Source organism: Haliotis rubra, unplaced genomic scaffold (genome assembly GCF_003918875.1).
Source record: "Haliotis rubra isolate DU_JTF1 unplaced genomic scaffold, ASM391887v1 Scf127, whole genome shotgun sequence".
NCBI classification, from domain to species: domain Eukaryota; kingdom Metazoa; phylum Mollusca; class Gastropoda; order Lepetellida; family Haliotidae; genus Haliotis; species Haliotis rubra.
The window spans coordinates 1870770-1895000 of NW_025765192.1; the positions used below are offsets into that span (position 1 = coordinate 1870770).

The 24231-nt window shown below is 38.1% G+C and overlaps 2 protein-coding genes and 1 long non-coding RNA gene across 3 annotated transcripts in view; 2 read left to right on the forward strand and 1 right to left on the reverse strand.

Annotated features, from left to right (window-relative positions):
- Window positions 1–8505: 8505 nt before the first annotated feature.
- On the reverse strand, window positions 8506–11163 carry LOC124266671 (fibrinogen-like protein 1). Its single transcript, XM_046701472.1, has 4 exons — window positions 11142–11163; window positions 9955–10182; window positions 9230–9360; window positions 8506–8793 (listed from the first exon to the last, which is right to left on the reverse strand). The coding sequence occupies exons 1-4, from the start codon at window positions 11161–11163 to the stop codon at window positions 8506–8508; spliced, it is 669 nt and encodes a 222-aa protein (XP_046557428.1).
- Window positions 11164–19288: 8125 nt separating this feature from the next.
- Window positions 19289–21922, forward strand: LOC124266672 (fibrinogen-like protein 1). Its single transcript, XM_046701473.1, has 3 exons — window positions 19289–19400; window positions 19747–19877; window positions 21593–21922. The coding sequence occupies exons 1-3, from the start codon at window positions 19289–19291 to the stop codon at window positions 21920–21922; spliced, it is 573 nt and encodes a 190-aa protein (XP_046557429.1).
- Window positions 21923–22787: 865 nt separating this feature from the next.
- Window positions 22788–24231, forward strand: part of LOC124266644 — a 17161-nt gene continuing 15717 nt past the window's right edge. Inside the window, exon 1 of the long non-coding RNA XR_006895808.1 lies at window positions 22788–22857. This is a non-coding gene — a long non-coding RNA (uncharacterized LOC124266644). The remainder of the gene's footprint in view (window positions 22858–24231) is intronic.

A 24231-nucleotide genomic window follows, 5' to 3' on the forward strand; every position in this document is an offset into this window, starting at 1 on the left:
CGAGATTCGAATCCAGAATCTGAATAATTTTTTCATATTCGGGATTCGAATCCCGAATCTGAATTTTTTGTTTGGAAACGGATTCGTATGGGGGATTGGGGATTCGAATCCCGAATCTGAATTTTTTGTTCAAAGAGTATAGTTACAAGGACGCTGAAGTTCCGAAGTTGCCGAGTGCCTAATATGCAAAATGAAAACCCCGAATACGAAAAAAAATCAGATTCGGGATTGTAATGACGAATGTGAACAAAAAATTCAGATTCGGGATTCGAATGCTGAATGTGATCATTAAATTCAGATTCGGGATTCGAATCCCCAATCCCCAATCCCCAATCCGTTTTTAAGGTATCTTGGTTGGTTGGTTTGTTGTTTAACGCCGCACTCAGCAATATTCCAGCTATTTGATGGCGGTCTGTAAATATTCGAGTCTGGACTAGACAATCTTGTGATCAACAGCATGAGCATCGATCTACGCAATTGGGATACGATGACACGTGTCGACCAAGTCTGTTCGTCACCTCTTACGACAAGCATGGATTACTGAAGACCAATTCTAACCCGGCCCCTTGATCATGAATTGTATCGGACTCTCCATATAGATAAAGATATGCTTTGCGAGCCGAACCAAATATCTATCTGAGGAATAAAAGATAATTTGCGATGAAATGTTAACCAAAACAAGTTGTCTTCCTATTAAGAAAGATCTCTGTGCACGTGTTAGCTTATGTTTGTTACAAAAATGTACACCACATGGTTTAGCTCTTAAAGCAATTTCCAGTAACCATTTGTATCTTATTAAGACGAAGCTGCAATTGTCTTGTAGTTTTATTCATCCTGGTACAAGGACATGAAAAGAAAAATTCATCAACGAATAGATGTTGGCATATAAAACTTTAGCCAAACTATTGATTTGGATACAAAAAGGGTGGTACATAAGCAACGTACTTGTGGAACTATCATTTCTGAACCTATATGATATGATGAGTAAGATTGAAAATTCTGATGGTCGTTCACACGTTGCATCTTTCTGTGCCTGAATGTTTATGACAAGTCCATTGTTTTAGGATAGGTTTGCTGTTCTAAGGAAACTATTTTCTTTTAAGTTACTGATAGGCACCTCAACAAACTGTTATACATTAGGCAGCTCAGAAGATATGCCATGCAATAATGTCAAGGTGAGCCATTAAAACTGCTGGAAAACCATAGTGTTCACACACATGCTATAACTCATTTTGGGGAAGTATAAGGATGTAAATGTAAAGTAATCTTAATCCACATAATCCACCTATCAATTCATTTTCCTAAGATAAAATTGTTGACACCACCTAATAAAGTATGAATCTCTGTCCGGGAAGGTTATATTCTCCACAAATGGACACATTTTGACAAGACACTTCTGATTGCTTTTCATAATGACCCATACATTACATTGAATTTGAAATGCGTTAAAAGTGAAGAAAGGGCCATTTGTTGATCTTATGAGAAGGGTATTCGGTGTGTGAGATCAAACTGGTGTACGGGGCCACATGGGTGCAATGATGAGCTCTACAAGGATAAGGCTGTGGAGAGAAGAGACGCCGTAAATGGAACATTTGGGACATCATATAGGATACACAACGGTGCACGAATACATGAGAAGTGAATCAGTGCACAAACGTACATCAGCATCCTGTTTGAACTTTAGGTTGAAAGGAAATTTTAAGAATGCCTTTAAATTTACTCCTGATTTCCAGGTTAAAGTCAATGTAAATATATTTGTTGTATTTACATACACCGAGTGTTTCTTCATAACACGAAGGTTTCATTAAATATTCGATTACATATGTAGGCGTGTTAATACATAAGCTCGGAGAAGGCCGTCGATATTTGATTAAATTGGAGAAATGGTCCAGTGAAACGGGCCATGAAACACGATATAAGGTGCCACGTATTGACTGTATGTTGTCTCTTTTTATCAACTTCCTCATTTAACCTTTTATATGTTCATCATTATTCTCTTTATAAACATGTTTTAAACAATAACAATAACCATTTATTATACTACATCTATATTAAATTCCAAATCTCTATTACTCTTTACCTATTTCATATTTTTACCTTTCTTGTTCGGCCTCCATTTAAAATTCCCTTCACACTCAGTTTTTTTTGTTTGTTGGTTGTTGTTTTTTGGGTAGTAACACTACTCTTTCAAAATTTATATTTTTTGTTCCCCCTTGTTTCTTAATAAGTGTACTACCCCGTCGCCGAAATACCTTAGTTGTGCGTGCGACGCTAACTAAAGCAAATAACTGACTAAATAACTAACTGTATGCCAAATTACATCAAGATGCGCAGTCATCTGAAGGAGTTCAAATGATAATATTTGCCCGTCGTTTTTCATGGATGTAATTATGTGAATATTCTTGTAAAAATATAATTTCCATCTCTGACACAGATAGTTTTGAAAATGATTCGGTTATTACAATTTAACAAACGTTTTTCCTTGTTATTCGCATGTCGAAGTAAATAAACATAATATACGATGGTATACATACAACAGACTGAAACACATCAATTTATATCATCATGGAAGTGCAAACAGCAACATGCGTTCTTTTAATACATAACTAAATGTAGCAATATTCGCAAACACCTGAAGGATGGCATAAGTCCAGCTAGTCCAAACAGGTAGCAAAGTACTGTAAGTCCCCATGGTAGCTGATAGGGTGATCTAGCTTCAGTAGCTCATGATCTATAGTTTGTTCTTATATTTTTTCCGTCTTCTTGTTCTTAATAGTAAAATAAAACTTAATGCTACATACCAGGATTAAATCTACATCTGTGATATTATATTTGTTTTATGGTCCTTTGTCAACAGATTTTATAATGTAACACTATTTACTATCAATGTATGGCTTGGTTTAGTCACAGCATGGCTGAAAACTTGCCGATATGACTGTAAATCTTAACTCACTCACTCACACACCTAATGAGTGAAAGATACAATATCCTCCTGGATTGCTAAATCTATTTTAGGAATTCTGTGGCCTTTTTATGGATTTCCTTCGTAATATAGTTAGGCCTCGTGTTACTTTTTCTAGGCTATTTAGAATACGGTAGACTATGTTGGGTGGCCTAGTGATTAAAGTCGTAACATAAATTATAAAAATATTAATTGCTCTCTGAAACATCTCCACACAGGCAAAGACTGCTGCAATTCTATTTGAACGATTACATGTAGATCTGTTCTGGTTTGTTTGCTAAATGTTTCGCTTGTCACGCCGAAGACGTGATGATTCCCCACATGGGTACATTGTGTGAAGCCCATTTCTTTTCTTTTCTTTTTTTTCTTTTTTTTATATTTGCTGTTGAATACATGAACTTAAAAACTGTACAACTAGTATGAGATATCTTGGTACACAAGCTGTGATGGGTTCGAGATACCCATGATCACCTCAATGAACACACACTGTGCAAAGATGGTCCCTCAAGGATAGTCAAATGTCCTGTAAAATTGATAATATTTACCAGCTAGCATATTTGCAAAATGTCACCATTACTGAAGAGGCCTTGTTTAGGCAATCTTCCTATGTCCTGTTGAATGTGATAGGAGCCTCTGCCCTTTGTACACAATGTGGTATATAGTCTTATAGCAAGATCATCCTACAATACAAACATCTACCAAGCAACACATTATTACTAACACATGGTATGCTCATCTGGCATTCAATGAACACGATTTAACTACCTATGTGAAATAACATGTTGCTTAAAGTATAAAATTCAGTACATGGCAACCTGTATTCACTTCATCAGTTACATACAGTTTACTCCAAATCAGCATTGTGTAATCTAAGAACTTTATAACAGATGCATTAAAACCCAAAGAAACTGAGATTCCTTACAACTGTATTAAACTTTTTAAAGAAACTAATGCTCAAATAAATGGTTCCATCTAAGTACAACACTATGGATTAGTATACAATGGACAGGGCAAGGTAGCCATGGTAGCATGATTTTTATTTTTATTTTTTTGTTAATAAGTATTAAAATAAATAAATAATTAAATAAATAAAAATAAGAAAAAATAAATAAAAATAAACAAAAAAATATATAAATAATTAAAAAATGTATAAATAGATGTATAAATAATAATTAGATTAAATAATAATTAGATTAAAAAATAAATTAAAAAATAATAAATAAATAAATAAAATAATAAAATAAAAAATAAATCAAAATAAATAAATCAAAATAAAAAAACAAACACATATGTAATGAATAAATAAATAAAAGAGAGTAACTAGCTTAATAATTATACGTCATTCATTCACACATTCACACCAAAGCATACATACCCAATTACTGAATAGATCATATTTCTGCATTAATTAAGTTTCGATACATTGCCCATTTCGTTTCAAAGTCATTAAGCATAGCTTTTTTACAATGTCTAGCTTTTTCTATTAAATAATAGTATCCTAATTCTTTCTTCAAATGGGAGAGGGTTGGTGATTTCTTTTGCAGCTTGCATCTACATATCTGATACTTGGCACGTAGCAAATGAGATGAAAAATATCATCAGTTTGGAAAGTGGAGGAACAACCAAAAAGGATCAGATCAACCTGGAAATTAATAATACCTGTATGTGAGCAGTTTTGTTCAATCCACTGAGAAAGCATTTGCCAAAAATGTTTACTTATTCTACAGTTCCAGAAAAGGTGAAGTATAGATTCAGGCTAACTCCCACAGAATGTGCAAAGATTATTATCAACAATTTCATTTTAATCAAGTATGTATTTACTGGAAATATTCTATGAAGCAACCTATATTGCATCCATCATAATTTGGGATCGGGACTTGTCTTAAAGGGTTTTATAAAGATATCGCTCCAATTAATATTAATCAAAGTTTCATCTTCCCATTTTTCGATGATCTTCAATTTTTCTTCACCTTCAGTGATTTTAAAATAATAGCTCTTTGATCCTTTTGTACATCAAAAAAGATTATTCATATTTATATTTATAAGGTTATCTAACATCACATTTGAGTTTTTTTAATCCCTGTAGCTTTGAGGTACTTATTAACTGCTTTTACAATTCCATGAAATTCAGTAAAATTTATATTGTAACATTTATGACAAAACTGTACAAGCGTCATCATTCAGTAAACAATGAATATTAACAATGTCATGTTCTTGAAATGTTTTTTTTCGGTAGAGAGATTTGCCACCTATAATTATGTTTCTGTTATACAAAAGGGGTTCCCTAAGAAAATCTTCACAGGTATTTGGTTTATTTTTATAGCTATAATTAGCAGTAGCATTCAGAGTATCTTTCCAGAAAATATTCTGTATAGATTTTGAAAGCTTGTGTGGAAAGTCGCTACCAAACAGTGGTAGGTTTAAATATTGTGGAAGTGTTTCTAGCAGCAGGTGTTTCCACTTTCTATCATAGTTTTGTTGTAGTAGTTTTCTAGTCCATGTTACTTTCAGAGCATCGACATAGGCATATATGTCGATCATGCCAAGCCCACCCTCAACAATTCCCACCCTCAACAATTGGTCTACAAACTACTGTTCGTTTAATTTTGTCAGGTTTGTTATTCCAGAGAAAACCAAATAACTATTAAATACTATTTAACTCTTTTTTTAAAAAATACCAGGTGGATATGGCAGAGTTAGGAAAAGGAAATTTCATTTGGAATGAGCAGTGACTTGATAATAGCAATTTTACCTAGAGGGGTTATAGCTCTCTTCATCCTCGTTTAATAATTTCTTCAATTTCATATAGCTTACTTTCATAATGTAGCTTAATCAGACAGGAGGTCTACAACGCGAGTTTTAAACAAGGCAAAGTGCTCAGAAGTCTCAAGAAATCCATCCGCACAGACCTACCCGTCAAGCTGAAAAAATTGAGAAGTAAACTCGTCGCCAAAGGCAAAGAACTACGTAACACACACCAGGTACAGACCCGTTTACTTGAGAGGGGGAGTGTTTTGTGCTTTCTCTGGATGACCTCAGAGTCATGTAAGTCTCAGCGGGGCCATCAACCTTCTTCGTCACACCAGATATTGTATTCTTCTGCCTGTTTTAAAAAAAAGGGCAATGTATATTATTATTGAGTAAACTTTAGAGCCTCTCAATCGTGTAGCGATTCAACGAGACAACCGAGTTATTGTGTTGACGAATCAAGCCGCTTACAGCGGAGTAACAGTTAACTGTGTGTGGTTGCTATTGCTTTTATTTGCTACGGAGGATTCGCTCTTTGTTTACTCTGGTAATGCGCAGAGTTTTGAATATCGTTGAATATGGCATTTGAAATCCCACTGGCAGGATTCGACTTCCGGTTACACGGTTGCCAGCGAGATGTCATTTCTCTCCATATTGAAATGCTTTTATCTATACGGAGGACTAGCCGTTTGTGTGCTTTTGCAATACTTACAACAACTACCATGGCAACTGAAGTTCCACTGTTAAGAGTTGTGAGAGAAGTCTTATGACCTCCGGTTCCAAGATAGATACTGCCAGTTTTACCTAGTTTCTTACAATATTGATATGACAATAGCTATTGGGACATTCTTTATTTACTTTAACGATTACTATCATGAAACGCCTTCCGGATGTGTTCTGCATCTTCTTCTGTTATTTCCGTTTATTTGTAAGGTACGTATGGTGTGTGAATGGTGTGAATGTGTTCCCGCCACGTCAGTTAGACTTATTACAAATCATGAAAGCTATAGATAGCAACTTCTCTTGTGGTTCCTTCAACTGTCGAGGTCTTGGTAATTTAGCCAAAAGAAGAGATGTCTTCAACTTTCTGCGTTCCAAGAACTGTTCCCTTTACTTCATCCAAGACACACATTTTACTTGTCAAGAGGAAAAACTTATTAGATCAATGTGGGGTCATGATATTATTCTTAATTATCATTCAAGCCAGTCTAGAGGTGTGGCCTTTCTCTTGAATAACAATACTGAATATAAGATCCATCAAGTTTATAAACATGAATCCGGTAACTTTATTTTGATCGATATCACCCTCGATGGCTGCCGAATGTCTGCAGGTAATATCTATGGTACAAATTCTGACTCACCAGATTTTAAAAAAATGATCCTAACAAAATTAAAAGAATTTGGTTATGAATCCTACATACTTGGAGGTGACTTTAACCTTGTTCTCTACCAAGATAAAGACACTAATAATTACAAGAATGTTAAAAATCCAAAGGCTAGAGAACAATTATTAGAACTTATAGGAGAACTTAACCTTATAGATATATGGCGTGATAATAACCCTGAATTAAAGCAGTACACCTGGCGGCGTACAAAACCTGTAAAACAAGCTAGATGAGAATTTTTTCTTATGTCAGAAAATCTTTATAGAGATGTATCCCAAACCAAAATAGAACCAGGCTATAGGACAGACCTCTCACTTCCTAGTTTCCATTTGAATATTGAAAATACAATAAAGCGAAAGACATACTGGAAGTTCAACAACTCCTTGTTGCAGGACAAGTAATATATATCACAACATTGACATTTTGGGGTTTTGGTGATGGTTTTGTTAAATGGGTTTCTATACTGCATGAAGATACTAAATCAAATATAGTCATAAATGGTATAATGTCTCCCTGGATACCTATTCTTCGTGGCTGTAGACAAGGCGACCCTTTGTCACCTTGTATCTTCCTACTATGTGCTGAAATACTATCGGCTCTGATTAGAAAAACTTGAAAACTGTGATGAAATTAAATGAAGCATAAAGGGTGTAGTGGTAAATAACCATAGAATACTTGATCGCTCAATATGCAGATGACACAAAATATATCCTGGATGGCTCAAGGAAATCATTCGAAGGAGTCATTGACACATTAGATCTGTATGCACAAATCTCTGGACTTAATGTTAACTATGATAACTCAAAAGTGATTTAGGTAGGAAGTTGTAGAAATAGTAATGCTAAATTCAGACCAGATCTAAACCTACGTTGGAACCCAGAAAACGTTAAGATCTTGGGGATAATTTTTTCGACTGATATTAACAAGTTGAAGCCCATGTCTGGTGTCTGCCGCCGTGATATGGCTGGAATATTGCTTGAAGCGGCGCAAAACCTCACTCACTCACTCACTCACTCACTCACATGCTCAATAGTGTGAAAGTCAGTGGATGAGTATGTTTTAATTCTGCATTTACGAATATCCCATCAATGTCAAGGCATGAATAATTTTACACATGTTTGGGATCTGAGAGGATTTTTGGGTGTGACAAGCAAATAATCATTTCAACAGGAATCTGAATTTGATCAGTCCCAAGGTAGATTTTGCGGCAGATGTTAATATTGTTTCTTGATAGACGCTGGACCGAATAGCATAACCTATTTATCAGGGAGCTACATATAGTTTCGTGCTTTAGACAAGCAAACCTGAAGGTTGTTGATAGTACTTCTCAGGCCAGCGGGAAACCAGAAACTAAGTCTCAGATCCCTTCAGTTAATTTCGGCAGTCAGATACATTTTCATCTTGACAGGACTATAGTTCAGTGTGTGAGGCCAGGACAGTTGAGTGGGGTCCGATGTCTTGGTATTGAACTGATGGAGGTTGTGGCTGCCCTGTGGGATTGTAGCCGTCACATGTGGTGAACCACCACCCAGACTGGTGGATACTTGCACAGTTGCCACCGCTGTCGTTGTCGTTGTCGATATCGTAAGTCGAAAATCGAACTCCCATAGACGCAGAGAGGCCATCAATTGCTTCATTGATCCTGGGCGGTACAGCGGACGAAAAGGTGAAGTTATAACCATGCTGCTCACTGCTAACCTGAAAGTAAACATTCGCCTGTTTACGATGGTCTGCTCTTTTACAGTAAATAAGATTTAAAAATAAGGACTGCATGGTGAATTTCAACATGAACTGTGTCAAACGTTTAATGCATTATATGATCAAGCAACGGCGATGGATGGCATGGCGCCTTGGGCATTTGTTCAGGTTATCTGTAACCTGTATTATAACAATGTATAGGCCTTCATGATTTTCTCTGCATTAATGCATGAGTTCAAAAATGATGTTGTATCTGGACTATTTCAGCATTATCAAAATATATATTCGCTGTGTTTTCGCAATTGGGGTGGTAATAGGTAATGACTGTAATTATTTTGGAGACTGAGTTCTTAGATATGTTCTTACGGATTTCAAAACCTGCAAATCTGAGGCGTATCACCAAATGTGTATCTGTTTAGAATCCTGCTTTGACTACCTTAAAATCAAGATAGTCATGGTTCCTCCACACGTTGGTCCTATTTTCTTGAAACAGTATTTGTACCCTCAGTTTGTGGGGACGGTTGTTAGTCACGTAGTGCATCACATCCAGACCTGACCAATAGTTTTCTGAAACACATACATGAAATATTTCCCTTGTCTAAGTCTGTTATTGGAGAATAATAGATATTAGTGAAGAGTATACCTATAATACCTATCGCTTTCACCACTTGGCTACCCCACCGCCACTTTCACCATCTAAAACCCGTGAAGGTCCGGGTTAGAATATTGATCTTCAGTGACCCATGCTTGTCGTTAGAGGCGACTACCGGGATCGGGTGGTCAGGCTCGCTGACTTGTTTCACACATGTCATCGGTTCCCAATTGCGTAGATCGATGCTCATGCTGTTGATCACTGGATTGTCTGGTCCAGCCTCGATTATTTACAGACCGCCGCCATATAGCTGGACTATTGCTGAGTGCGGCGTAAAACTAAACTCACTCACCATCTAAAATACAAACCTGTGAACGTCATATAGTATGCATATTTCTCTCCCCATGTGTTATAACTATAAAGAAGCATTTAACAGCAAAACAAGCCTTGTCTTTCAGTATCCTATATCGGTTACATCTAGCAAGGATCCCTTTGTATTTGGAAATATGTTTAATCTATCATACCCACAACACAATCTCGTCATTACAATTCGCGCATTTATAACATACCTCGTAAGCCGAAGTTTCCAAATCCATTTTTGTAGTCTTCCCACGTTCGTGAAAAGTTGACCTGGATAGCCCCACGACGTCGTGCGCAGAGAAATGCCCATCCAGTTGTCCATTTATCCATCTTACAAACAACCTTAAAGACCTGAGGAGCATTGTGGGGATGGATGTGAAACACATCCGACTCTCTAAAGTCTCTGTAATGATCCGTCAAGAAACCATCAGTGCAATCTGCATTGAAGGAAAAGGAAAGTTTAAATTATTATAACCATTCATAATAAACATACTCATCATTCGAACTACAAACAAACTTGATGAAAAAATGATGTTTACACAGTCTGTGCGTAATTTTATCCAAGATTAAACCAGGATCTTTCCTGAACATGCTGTAGGCGTCTTCAATCGTCAACCTTTTTCGGCATTCCACCTTACATACTTTAGGCAAATAGGCATCAATATAATAGATATAGAGCTGACAATATTAGCGGTTACGAGAAAACAGTTATTCTAACAAATTAGTAACAAATAAAATACGTTCAGTCTGGTGAGACTTAAATTGTTTTGTTTTATTCAAATATGACGTTCCAAAAGTATCATTCAAAATTGACAAAAATACCTTACCCGTTAACACCAGGTGGCACAAATATGGTACAAAATAAAAAGGTATCATGCAAAAGGACTGATACAATACCTTGCATTAGCCGTTCACACCATGCACCAATATAGCCACCGTAGCATCTGCAGCCATAGGTGTCATTCAGAAAGACTCCGCGGTAATGACATGTTGAATGGTACCCCTGGTGTAACAATATCATTTACAAGCAAAATGAAAATATATCAAACTTGTAAACTCTTGCAGTCAACTATTGGTTACTCAAATCTAGTAAATTCACTAATTTGATCCAATAATTTGCCATGCTATGTTTTCTAATGAACAATTTACAGAAAAAGACAATAATACTACATGTAAATACACAGTTTACGATTGTGTAAGAAATTTTAATATTGTAATAGTAATATCATCGCATTTAATCCCAAATCTAATCTTGTCACGAGTATTCGAATGAATCTTGATGTACTCACATTGAAATGTCGGTACTGGTTGTCGCATCCTGTACTCAACAGTCTCCTTCCACTATTGTGATAACATGTGACAGTGTTCCCGTCACGTTTAATGCTGATGGACTTACATCTGTCATCCCTTGCGCACATGATTCCACATAGCGGAACGCTGATACGGGTGACTGTGTGGTATGTCTCGGGTGTCTGTGTCGGGTCATAACAAGATTCAATACGGGTGAATTTCATGTGAGCATCACATTTCGGTATAATTCCAAATAATACAACAATGCAAACATGAAGTATTCTAGTCATTGTGGGTGATCTACGCTGCTTATGGTACCTTGTGCAGCGCGCTCACAAATGAGGATCCAAATAACTGGAAACTAGGGCTAATTCGGCTGGTATTAGCCACGTGACTGTCATAACATTTACCGAACAACGTGGCATCTGTGCAAGGGAGGGATCAAAGTGCCAAGGTGATTTGCGTATATGATGCGTATAAGATCACAATTATTCAGGTTATTATTGACGTTGTGAGTGGATTGTCAATGTTTGTCATGACTGATGCCCAGCTCAGCGTCCAGAATTTACAGCAAATTAAACACATTTCCTGTTCGTTTTATTTATAACCAATATTTTAACTAAATTACCACGCAAAGTTTATGAATCCTAATCAGGTTGCCTGGTACAGAGCGATGAACATGTTGCATCAAGAATGTTTTAGAAATGCAGTACAATCATATGTGATCATTTTCTCTAGTTTATGATCTTACTTCGTCATGATATGTGCTGAGTGGGTTTAAACTTGTGTTTTACGTAAACACGTTCGTAGATTCTTCATTCGAGTGACACGACCCAAACATATTACACTGTTCTTCGTAGCTTTCAAACAGGTCAGTATATCACCAGTACTCGAATCGAGTGTGTGAGTTCAGTTTTACGTCGCTTTTAACAATATTCCAGTGGGTGACACCAGAAATGGGCTTCACACATTGTACCCATGTGGGGAATCGAACCCGGGTCTTAGGCGTGACGAGCGATCGCCTTCACCGCTTGCCTGCCCCACCGTCACTTACGCCATCTAAAATACAAACTTGTGATATATACAAACTTGTCATCTAGCATGCAGACTTCACTCCTCATATGTTATGACCATAAAGAAGCTTTTAACAGCAAACAAGCCATGCGTTTCAGTATCCTATATCGGTTACATATTGCAAGGATCCTCTTGTATTTAGAGATATGTTTAATCTGTTTTACCCGTAGCAAAGGTATTTCTGTCATTTCACTTCATTTAATGTTTATCTCAGTGAAGTGATTTCACTTGCGGAAATAAATGGTCTTTTTGAATGGTTTCGGGTTGCATGTTAATACAGAATGTGTCTTTTGTAATTGCCCATTGAAGATATCAATGTTCAACAAACATACATATGTTTTACACATTAGGTACGAACATGACATGCATATGTTCTATGGTCGACGTCGGTTGTACTGGGCAACTGTGAACATCATCTTCTCTGCTCCCAGAATGATAATGCACTCCATGGACTCGTTTAATGTTCATGAAACACTAAATTGATTAATAATTTGTTCCTTAAACATCAGAAGTTCATCTTAATTTCATCTTTTGTACTTTTTTCGTTTTTACGCCTTGGGCTTAAATTCTGTAATATTTTTTTCTCGCAAAATGCACAAAATCCGTTATTTAAGCCCTGGGCTTAAATATGTGCAGTACCTGTGAGCTTTTTTTTATCACCTACTGACAGCTGAATGTGGAACCCGATGAGACGTCTCATAAACAACGCTGAATATAATTATCTTATAAAGTATACAGCACAAGACTATATTCTGAGTCTGAGCTCCTTGAGATTCAGGTTGATTTTACATATGCTACTACTCATTTTTAATCGAACCCATACTGTCAGAGTAGGACACCTGATCGTTACCATGAAAAATCTGACAACTGATAGCATCTGGATCACGACCGAAAGCTGAGAATACCTTGAACCATTTAGAAAGTGGTCAAATGTAACATAATCTGTACTGTCCAGAGAAGGTGCAATCCCAAATATAATAGTATGCTACGTCGGGCATTTCTGAAACAGCCTACTTTCTTTGTAGACAACGTTTGATGTCTCCATATGATTGGACTTGTAGATGATAATTGACAGAAAAGGGCAGTACTTGCTCCAAATTTGTCTTAAGTGTGTTTGGGTTTGTTGAATTGTTTGTTTGCGTGTTTGTTTGTTTGTTTGTTTGTTTAATGCCGCGCCTAGTAATATTCCAGCTATATGGCGGCGGTCTTTTGACGGACGTACGCACCGTGGAAACAACATTTGTGGATGCTAGCATGTATCTCGAACTCTCGTAAAATCTAGGCCAGTAATATACGTAACTTCTAGTGTTGAAGCAACCTTTAACCAGTATTGTAGTCTAATGATTAGACTGAACAAGAGGGATAGTTCTATGGATATACAAAATTAATTCTTTCTTGATCCATGCACCATCTCCTGGTGATATGCCCCGTCTCCACACGAGACAAGGGACAGCGGTAACGTGCAGAAGATAGCAACCTTTATCATATATTACTTGAAACGAATTCCATCTGTATCATAAACTGTAAATATGTATGTGGGTAATGAATTGCTTGGTTGTTGTTTTTTAATCCGGCTGATAGCCCTGTTTAGAATTATAAATAAATGTCATACCCCGTGTTTTGAATTGTGAATGATACTGAATTTTAAAATGTGTACATAATAACTGTTTTCGTGTGTGACTGTGTTTTTAACGGACTTATGCATGTGTGTGAACTTGGTGCTATATGGCTGAAAAACATGTATGGCTGTTGTGGCATTAAATAGTAACACTCTCACTGTATATTGAATATCTATCTATATATTTATCTAAGTGTTCTGTCTGAAGATATACTGTTTTAAGTAATCTGTTACGCAATGGAGTGTTAATCATGTGCCTGTCATCTCAGAATGTTGTGACTCTGGGGCCACCTGGTCGACGTGCATATTCCATAGACCCATTGGCTTGAAATCTCTGCCACAGTCTATCAATAGCACTCTGAGTCAAATTAAAGAGGACATCAATCTGCCGCTGAGTTTGACCAGGTTCCAAAAGGCCTTTAGCCTGACCCCTTTCAGCAAGTGTCAAAAGCGTCTCATTTTAAGCTGCGATTTCAGACAGGTACGTGAATAGTGAACGACAGTGAACAAGCATCAATGCATGTGTATTGTCCTCCACTTTCCATGGATAGAGCAGCTTGCACGTGCAAATCATTGACATTAAGTGGCAGGTGGATTTCCAAATCAACAAATTTGTAACAGAATGTATCGGACGTTAAGGAACGTAATAATGACATTTTAACGGCCTGATGTGTTATTCCTTACTGTTAAGAAAGTTTATAAAACGTTCAGTTGTATATATTTCAAACAAATCGAAGATTTATCACTTTTAAGAAATAGTGATACCAATAGCTTGGCCATTCATTAATGACGCCGAGTACACATGTATGGCTGTTGCGGCATGAAATTCTAGCCCTGTAACTGTATGGTAAAATTTCTATCTATCTATCTAACCATCTATCCATTTATCTGCCTCTCTATATCTACCTATGTGTGTCATATCGGATGTTATCTGTATGTATGTATGTATGTATATGTGGGTGTGTATGTATGTATGTATGTATGTATGTATGTATGTATGTATGTATGTATGTATGTATGTATGTATGTATGTATGTATGTATGTATGTATGCATGCATGCATGCGTATGTATGCGTGTGTGCGTGCATGCATGCATGCATGCATATGTATGTATGTATGTATGTATGTATGTATGTATGTATGTATGTATGTATGTATGCTTATGGCTTATTACGTAACCTGCAGAAGCAGCATCATAAGTGCAAATGATAATATTAGTGTATTTGTGCATCGCTGAAATTGGATAAAAAAACTGTGGATTGGGATAAAGCACGAAAGTTCTAAATTTTGTAAGTTACGAAAATAATAAACTTTCAACCGTAATTCACCAAGGTCCTTGTTCATTTGATCTGCCATGAAGTTTAATGAGGAATATCCAAATATATCTACATTACCAAAAGCATATTGATTCCAACTGCGAGTAACATGGCCTAGAAATGATTATATTTACCACCATTTCAGTAAATGTTTGCTTTACAAATATAAAGTACTCCCTTAATTACATGTCCTAATTGATATGTACCAGGCAACCTCATTAAATATAATGAATACTAATACAGTAATTGAATCCAAATATTTGGTTCTAGCAAAATATTTCCAAGGTATAGAAATATATTTAACTTTGTTTTATAATATCAGACTCAGAGTTTGTCTTTAATAAAAAAAATGGTCAATAACTAAAAGCGGATATAATTTCTAAAACAATCGATGAAAGAAACACACATGTTGTATGAGTCTTCTTTGAGGTACGCCTCGTGCATATTGTCAGCAAACCAACCCAGGATCCAGGAAACTACTAATGGTATAGTGGCGGTGGGGTAGCCTAGTGGTAAAAGCGTCCGCTCGTCACGCTGAAGACACGGGTTCGATTCCCCACATGGGTACAATGTGTGACGCCCATTTCTGGTGTTTCCCTGTGTGATATTGTTGAAATATTGCTAAAAGAGGTGTAAAACCATACTCACTCACTAATGGTAGAATTCATCTACCCGCATGCTGACAGCTCACTGGCAAGGAGGGACGACATAAGTTTGGGAAAGTGTAGACTGTGCTGGTATTGCGCTCGCAGGGCACGTCTTTTTTATGTGCAAATTTAACTGTAATCATTAATCCAGTTTCCAAAGGAGTACACTACGAAAGTGTGAGCCAACACAATACTGCAATAACCTGAAAATCATAACTATATGTCAAATGGAATTGTATGCTTATGTATATCGGTATACATTCCATACGACAAATAACTTGCCATAATGACAAAAAGCGATTTTCCTCTATGGCGGCAAAAGACGACACGCTCACAAACAAAATGGGCAACGATGTGTTTATATGTTTCGTATACTGTTATCAGGGAACGAAACTATTCGAAGCAAAATATACTACAATATCGGATATGTATTTGTTCATTATTATGGGGTTTGTTTTTAAAAAGACCAACGGATGACTGGTAAGGTTCTTGTTCAGGTCGTTCACTCGAAAGTGTTATTTTATTTCTTCACAGTTTCAATAAAAACGTTAAACACAAACAATCTGTCGTGAAGTAAGTTCATGACTACAGTAATCACAATATCACGTGCAACACTCACCACTGCCTTTTCCAAACTAGCTAAATATTTGCAATGTCACTTCATCAGATAGGATATTGAATATTCCTCCTATCTGGGTAACTTGATGTCGATGATATAATCATTTCCATGTGACCTCCGTTCTCACTCCGTATGTAATGTTCATAATGGAAGGTGTAATTCAAATCTTCCTTTCAGCAATCGTTGATCGTACCTACGTCAAACATAACTCTTAGCAACGGCATAATCATTGTAGCAACTAAAGAAACAAAGTCCGTACTGTATTCCGGTCCTTTGTACAGGTTCCACGTTGTTGGTAGATCTTGTGACAGTCGCGTTTCTCGAATTCTATTTAGTGCCGGCCACGTGGCATCAACGTGGGATCTGCTAGTTTCCAAAACCTTTCTAGAATTTCATTTGTGGGTGTGCCGCTTGAACTACAATAACCATAGCTTCGCGTTTATAAATAAGTCAAAATGTTTCAAATATTATACGTTTATATTGTTCTATTATTTGGAATCATGCCGGACTGTCATTCACACATGATATTCACCCGTATTGAATCTTGTTACGACCCGACTGAAACCAACAAAGCATACCACACCATCACCGGTATCAGTGTTCTACTATGTGGAATCATGTGCGCTTGGGATAAGGGATGTAAGTCCATTAGCATCACGGGTGACGGGAACACTGTCACATGTTATCACAATAGCGAGAGGAGACTGTTGAGTACAGGATGCGACCACCAATACAGACATTTCAATGTGAGTACAACAGTGAACAATTCCAATACTGTTGACAAAATGTATTGAAGTTTTGTACAATGAACAGAAAAAAGGTATCTGTATTTCACATAAGGCGAAAAATATATGTATTTCGAAAAATATAGCGGTTATGCTGCAAACATGAATGGCCTTTAACATCGATGAAAGGCATTTTATTGATCATCGAAATAAAATATGTTTGTTTGGAGGCTTCATGACATGTTTCGGGCCGCTCGTCCACGTGACTCAGTAAGACCCAGACTCGGTTGGTGCATTAACGTAATCGATGCCAAACAGCTCAGGCTATTTCTGGATTGAGAACAACCACATTTTGCTTCCACGTCACCGCCATGCACGACCAGCTTGGTGCAGATAGCAGTGAAGGTTCTGCAGATAAGACGGGGACAGTATGGTGTTCACAATATGGCGTATTGTACCGAGACAACATCTTTCGCCATCATGTTCTATTCTTTATACAAATGCAGAGACTTATGGTCACGTTGTAGCCTGTAAGGTCCGCCCACACGTTAAACATGATATAACACTGACTGACTGAGTTTGGTTTTACGCCGCTTTTAGCAATATTCCAGCAACATCACGGCGGGGGGACACCAGAAATGGGCTTCACACATTGTACCCATGTGGGGATTCGAACCCGGGTCTTCGGCGTGACGAGCCAACGATTTAACCCTTAGGCTACCCCACCGCCCTACATGATATAACAGACTTCTTGAAGCAGCATAACATATATTGTTATGACTTCTCCGGACCTCCACTTGCGTAGATCGGTGCTTATGCTGTTGATCACTGGATTGTCTGGTCCAGACCCGATTATTTACAGACCGCCGCCATATAGCTGGAATATTGCTGAGTACGGGTTTACACAACAAACAAACAAAAACATAATCTCCGGACGTATCCACGTCTGGAATGAGATTGACGGACACCTACGACAGGATCAAAATCGGTAAACTCTGATTAACATTTGAAAGAAGATTCCCAACACCGTTTGATCAGAGGTCTTCACTGCCGCACCAATGCCAATCGACATTAAACTTGATTTGTTACAACCCTCATTCTTTACGGACTTTTTCCACGCCTGGTTTTCCAGGTCTGGAATGTGTTATCATAAAACATTCACCTTACGAAAGACCAAATGTATTATTTTCAAAAACACAACAATCACACCATTTTCCAAGAATCCACTTGTACATATTTGACTTTGTGAGTAAAATAGCCAGCAGACAACAATTTCAATATTCCTTGCTTAAACAATAGGCTAACACATCACTGCTGCATTGATACGACAAACATCTCTCAATGTCTCTACTTTGGAAAGACCTTTTTACACAAGTTCATGTCCACAAGATTTACCATTTTTGAAAGATATTGATCTGTATGGCTTTAGCTGATACGGCGTAATGCTATATGCATTCGTTCATTTATTCATTAACTCTTGTATTGTCTTGCATAGTTAAGATATTTTAGATTTTCATACTAGTTTTAAAATTACATCTGTGATGTTCTAGTTATTATTACTGTCCTTCGCAGACAGGTTGTAATAAATTATCATGATTTATTATGCAAATGTGACTTGTTTTTAGTCACGATATGGCTGAAGTATTGCCGATGTGACTTAAAATTTTAACTCATTTTTCCTTCATCCGTTCATTCATTCATTCATTCTAACACTGAAATCCTGGTTCCACTGTCTGAAAATATTTTCAAGGGGTACCATTCAAGTTGTCATTACCGCGGGGTCTTACTGAATGACAGCTATGGCTGCAGATGCTATGATGGTTACATTGGCGACTGGTGTGAGCGACTCATGCAAGGTATGGCATCACATGGTGGTCATGTTTAATGCGATAATATCTTAAAGTCTCCCTGAGAGTTAGTGCCTGATGAACTAATGGGCTAACTTTGGCTTTGTTGTAAGCGATGGGGTGGACATTCTTTTTATATTTTTAAGTGTGAATGTCCTGTCATTTTGCATACATGGTATATACTTATGATAACCTAAATCACCGTTGGCTCGTCCGGTGTAATTTAAGACAGTAAGTACATAATAGCAAAAAGTTAAAAGAAACGTTTTTGCTTGACAATTGTACTTTACTTCATACAGATTGCACTGAGGGTGCCTCAACGGATCATTACAGAGACTTTAGTGAGTCGGATGTGTTTTACATCCATCCCCGCAATGCTCCTCAGGTCTTTAAGGTTGTCTGCAAAATGCCCCAGGGACGTACAATCCTGCTAAATCGAAACTTTGAAAGTGCCTACGTCAACTTTTCCCGTCCATGGGAAGAATACAAAAATGGATTTGGAGACTTCAATATAGACGGTATGTGAAGTTATTATAATTGAAATAAATAAAATGGGACAGGGTTCCCTATAGAAATATGAAAGTGTACTAACCCGTGAAGCGGCTGACCTCGCTGACTTGGTTGCCACATGTCATCGTAGATCGATGATTGTCGGGTACAGACTCGATTATTTACAGACCACAACCATATAGTTTGAATATTGCTGAATGCGACCTTTAACAACAAAAACTAAGTGCAGCAAATGTGCTTTTATCATCGTAAGATTCGTAAATGTTGAAATTTACAACACATGAGTGCACACACGTGCTATTGTATTGGATGTCCACAGGCTGCAGTTAAAGTGCTGCATTGTTCATGTTTCAGGCAACTTTTGGACGGGTCTGGAGATGCTGCATTACGTGACTAGCAACCGCAAGTACACCATGAAGACATGGGCGCTGTTTGAAGAAGATGGGAAGACCATTAGGAGAGGACATAGATACAACGGTTTTAAGGTACTCGTCGTATCGTTCCATACACATATTTGAAACGGCAGCCATTCCTTCTAGTTTTCACAACAGGTATGATTACTGCAAATTTGCTAAAAACTAACACGAATTTGACATGTTTGTATACCCTTTATAACGCCCCCAATATTCGGGATATGTGATGAGGGTTTTGTCGTTGTCGAAACAAACAGGTGATTGACATTATGAGCGTCCGAAGTCTTCGGTTAACGGTGCCACGCAATCAACCAAGCCTCTTGAGCGTTTGCTCCTTTCAGTTGTTTCTTTTAACTGGAATACTTCTCGCGTTCGCGGAGTTGCGTTCCTTGGGCACGTTAGGATCCTATGATTCCTGTTAACCCTGATTATTTTACTACGTATGTATGTACCGTATCCGTACTCGTGGTATTCCCCAAGGGATAAACGTTTCAGTCGGTTCGGTCTTTCTTTTCGCGTGTCATAACTGGACTACTGTTCATTGAGGCTATAAACCTAATTCATTGAGATTTAATCTGATCCAGTCACAACGGTTGACATACATCTTCCGGTGTTAGTCTTGCAAACGTATACCTGTAGTTAAAGTGCATTATACATATTACTTGACATCACTCACAAAATCAGTTTAAGCTCTCAACATAGGTCCGTAAGCACTGTACTATGAACTCTCTGAAACTACGACCAAATGGTAAATAGATATATTTTAAGTACATGGCCTACTGGCTACTCATTTGTAGGACAATGAAATTTTACATATTGTTAAATCAACTAATCATCTTTGTACCCTTACTATGTAGATTTATAAACGTTTTAGTTTATTGACGTCACAGAGCTTCGTTGTTGAGAAAAATACGTTATGACGTCAGTGATTGAGTGAGTTGGCTTTTACGCCGCTTGATATGACGTCAGCGGTTGAAGCGTTTGCTCGTCACGCCGAAGACCCGGGTTTCAGTCTCCTAGTCGTTGTGTTTCTTTCTATCGAGGGGCGGTGGGGTAGCCTAGTGGTTAAAGCGTTTGCTCGTCACGCCGAAGACACGGGTTCGAATCCCCACATGGGCACAATGTGTGAAGCCCATTTCTGGGGTCCCCCGCCGTGATGTTGCTGGAATATTGCTAAAAGCGGCGTAAAACCAAACTCAGTCAGTCAGTCAGTCTTTCTATCGAGATGACTTTTTTCACAGCAAACTGTTTAGAGCAATATTTAAAAAGTTCACAATTCAAGTAAAAGTGTTGTATTGTCTGAGAGCGATCATTCATATCTAATCCATTGTTGTTGATGCAATTGTTATTTTACAACAGAAGTTAATGCAATATCCACTTCACGTGTTGCAAGTATATTATGTATGGTGCGTATAGGAATGTTGAAACACAAATCAGCCATACCCAGATAATATTGTGGAGATATATTACTTGTGGAGTCTTCTACGGAATGGGGCGGTGGGGTTGCTTAGTGGTTAAAGCGTTGGCTCGTCACACCGGAGACCCGGGTTCGATTCCCCACATGAGTGCAATGTGTGAATATTGTGCAATGTGTGGAATATTGCTAAAAGCGGCGTAAAACTAAACTCACTCACGCTTCGGAAATTCATACCTAGCGCTTATTCGAACAAAAACATAACACGGTCATTAGATTATCGTTGGTAATTATAATTCATATTTCAGTTAGCATGGGTTATCTAGTAACTTGGAAGTGGCTTATTCCCTATGTGAAGAATGTATGTTTACAGGTGGCCTGTGAGTCTGACGGTTACAACTTCACGTTTACATCCTCTGGATTCCCCAAATTCGAAGCTTTGGACTCTCCTGATGGGATGTCAGCGTATCTGGGAGCTAGATTTTCCACTTACGATGTCGACAATAACAACGACATCGGTGACAACTGTGCAAATATCCACCAGTCTGGGTGGTGGTTCACCACATGTGACGGCTACAATCCCACAGGACAGCCACAACCTCCATCAGTTCAGTACAAGACGTCGGACCCCACTCAGCTGTCCTGGCCTCACACACAGAACTACAGTCCATCGTATTTCACTCTATTCGTTATAGGAAAGTAAAGATACTGGTGAAGCTAAAATCGTATGATCAGAACAGTTTCCAGTATCGTGCTTGTCGTTCGGTGCCTAGAGCTCCTTTCACAGGGCACTCGGGTGATCGTAAGTCACTAAGGTAGCCTTGGTAATGTTAAAGAATGAGAGTTAAGGTTTACTATTAGTAACGGTTGCTTCTGAAAGGAGCTCCAGGTCCGCTTTTACGGGGATTGGTTGGTCAGACGCTTTTGTAACGGTCGACTTGACATTTATAATAAATTAATTTACTAGCCACAATTTACTAGGTAGATCCAAAGTGGCTCCCACCGCTGCCACCATAAAACTGTAACGGTCGACGGGGTGGCTGGAGAGGTATGTACTACGACATTGTGGGTATGTGGATCTCTCTTCCAGCCACAGCAACACACAGTTTTAACTAGTAAATAATTTCACAAGTCATAAAAGTTACCAACGATAAATTTATAATATACAATAGCAAACTTCTAACAGTAAAGACAATATGCAATCACGCCGCCCAAAGCGTTACTCTACAAGTAATAAAGTACAGTACAATTATATATAGTTACAACAATTGAAAGATTTTACATGCGCTTCATTGAGTAGAGTGCCTCAGGCAAGCCGGGTGTAAACTTACAGGTTATTCATTGTTTTCTTCCGAGCGACAGCGATGCCACCATCCAACTCTCAATGGTTCGTCTGTCTCCTTTTACCGTTAATTTAATCGAAGAATTTCTCATCTCCGTTATTTCTATTGTGACGTCGTAAATCCTAGATACGAAACCTTCTAAACACCACGTTATAACGTCACAACATGGCGGCGCCCATGTCGAGACGTAGCTTACCTGAGGCAGCACAAATCAACACCAAAGTACCACATCAGGTAGACCGATGGAACGAGGTGAAGAGAAGGCTTGGATCTGTTTTACATACTAATTCCAACGGTATGAGCTCTCGTAATCCTGGCACGGAACAACACTATATGGGCAGTGTAACTGATACCACGGGAATTAGTATACCCAAAATGCGTCGTAAATACTGTAGTAAACATATTTATATAGGGTAATTATTATCTATTACCCTGTACATTACACTTTGATTGGCTGAGTTGGTGCATCCCGACAACACGGATTATTGATCAGCCAGTGATTTGCCAGACCCAGAATATTTACTAATGATTTGCTAAATCATCGGCATTAAACGTAAACGATCATTACAAACCAACAGACATGTGTCTTTTGACCAGTAATTGTCGGATGTGTAAATATTTGTTTGCCGTTGTGATAATTGTTCTCGGGGCCTATGTTAAATTATTGGCTCGTCCACTAGAGCCAGGTTCCTTCCGTTCGATGGACACAACATGGGAAGTCGATTCCTTGTAATTTAAGTGAGATGGAACACAACATCTATGTTGTATTTTCTGCTGCATCTTAAATAAGCACCACTGTCGGAAGAATCCATATTATTTTTTTAACATTTGTGTCCTATTTGTGTCACGCAAGACTAGGGCTGGTAAAATGATCGATAACCGGATATATCGTCGACAGGGATTATCAATGATTATTAAAATAATGTTAACGATGATATCATTTCTTTTAGATATTTTTGCTCAAAGTTGCGTCTCCGATATTCATCGGTAATCGATCCATATTTAGTTAACGATTATCGATCTTTATTATCTATATCGATAGGGGGCGGTGGGGTAGCCTAGTGGTTAAAGCGTTGGCTCGTCACGCCGAAGACCCGGGTTCAAATCCCCACATGGGTAAAATGTGTGATGCCCATTTCTGGTGTCCCCCGCCGTGATGTTGCTGGAATATTGCTAAAAGCGGCGTAAAACCAAACTCAGTCAGTCTATATCGATAGCCAGACCTACACAAGCAAGTGGTGATGTCTTTTTCATGTTACAAAGCAGCGTATTGTTCTAATTACAACAAACCCCTGAAGGACCGGGTTAGAATGTGCCTTCAGTAACCCATGCTTGCCGTAAGAGGCGGCTAACGGGATCGGGTGGTCAGGCTCGCTGACTTGGTTGGCATATGTCATCGTTCCCAATTGCGCAGATCGATGCTCATGCTGTTGATCACTGGATTGTCTGGTCCAGACTCGATTATTTACAGACCGCCGCCATATAGCTGGAATATTGCTGAGTGCGGCGTAAAATTAAACTCACTCACTCTAATTACAACATGCTATTTATCAAATATTAGCTGCAGTTTTCCAAGGTATTCATAGAATGTGTTCAAAGAGTAACGACCGCCTCCGGGGTGTAGTGGTTAGAGCGTCCGCCTGGAGAGCGGAAGGTCGCGGGTTCGATC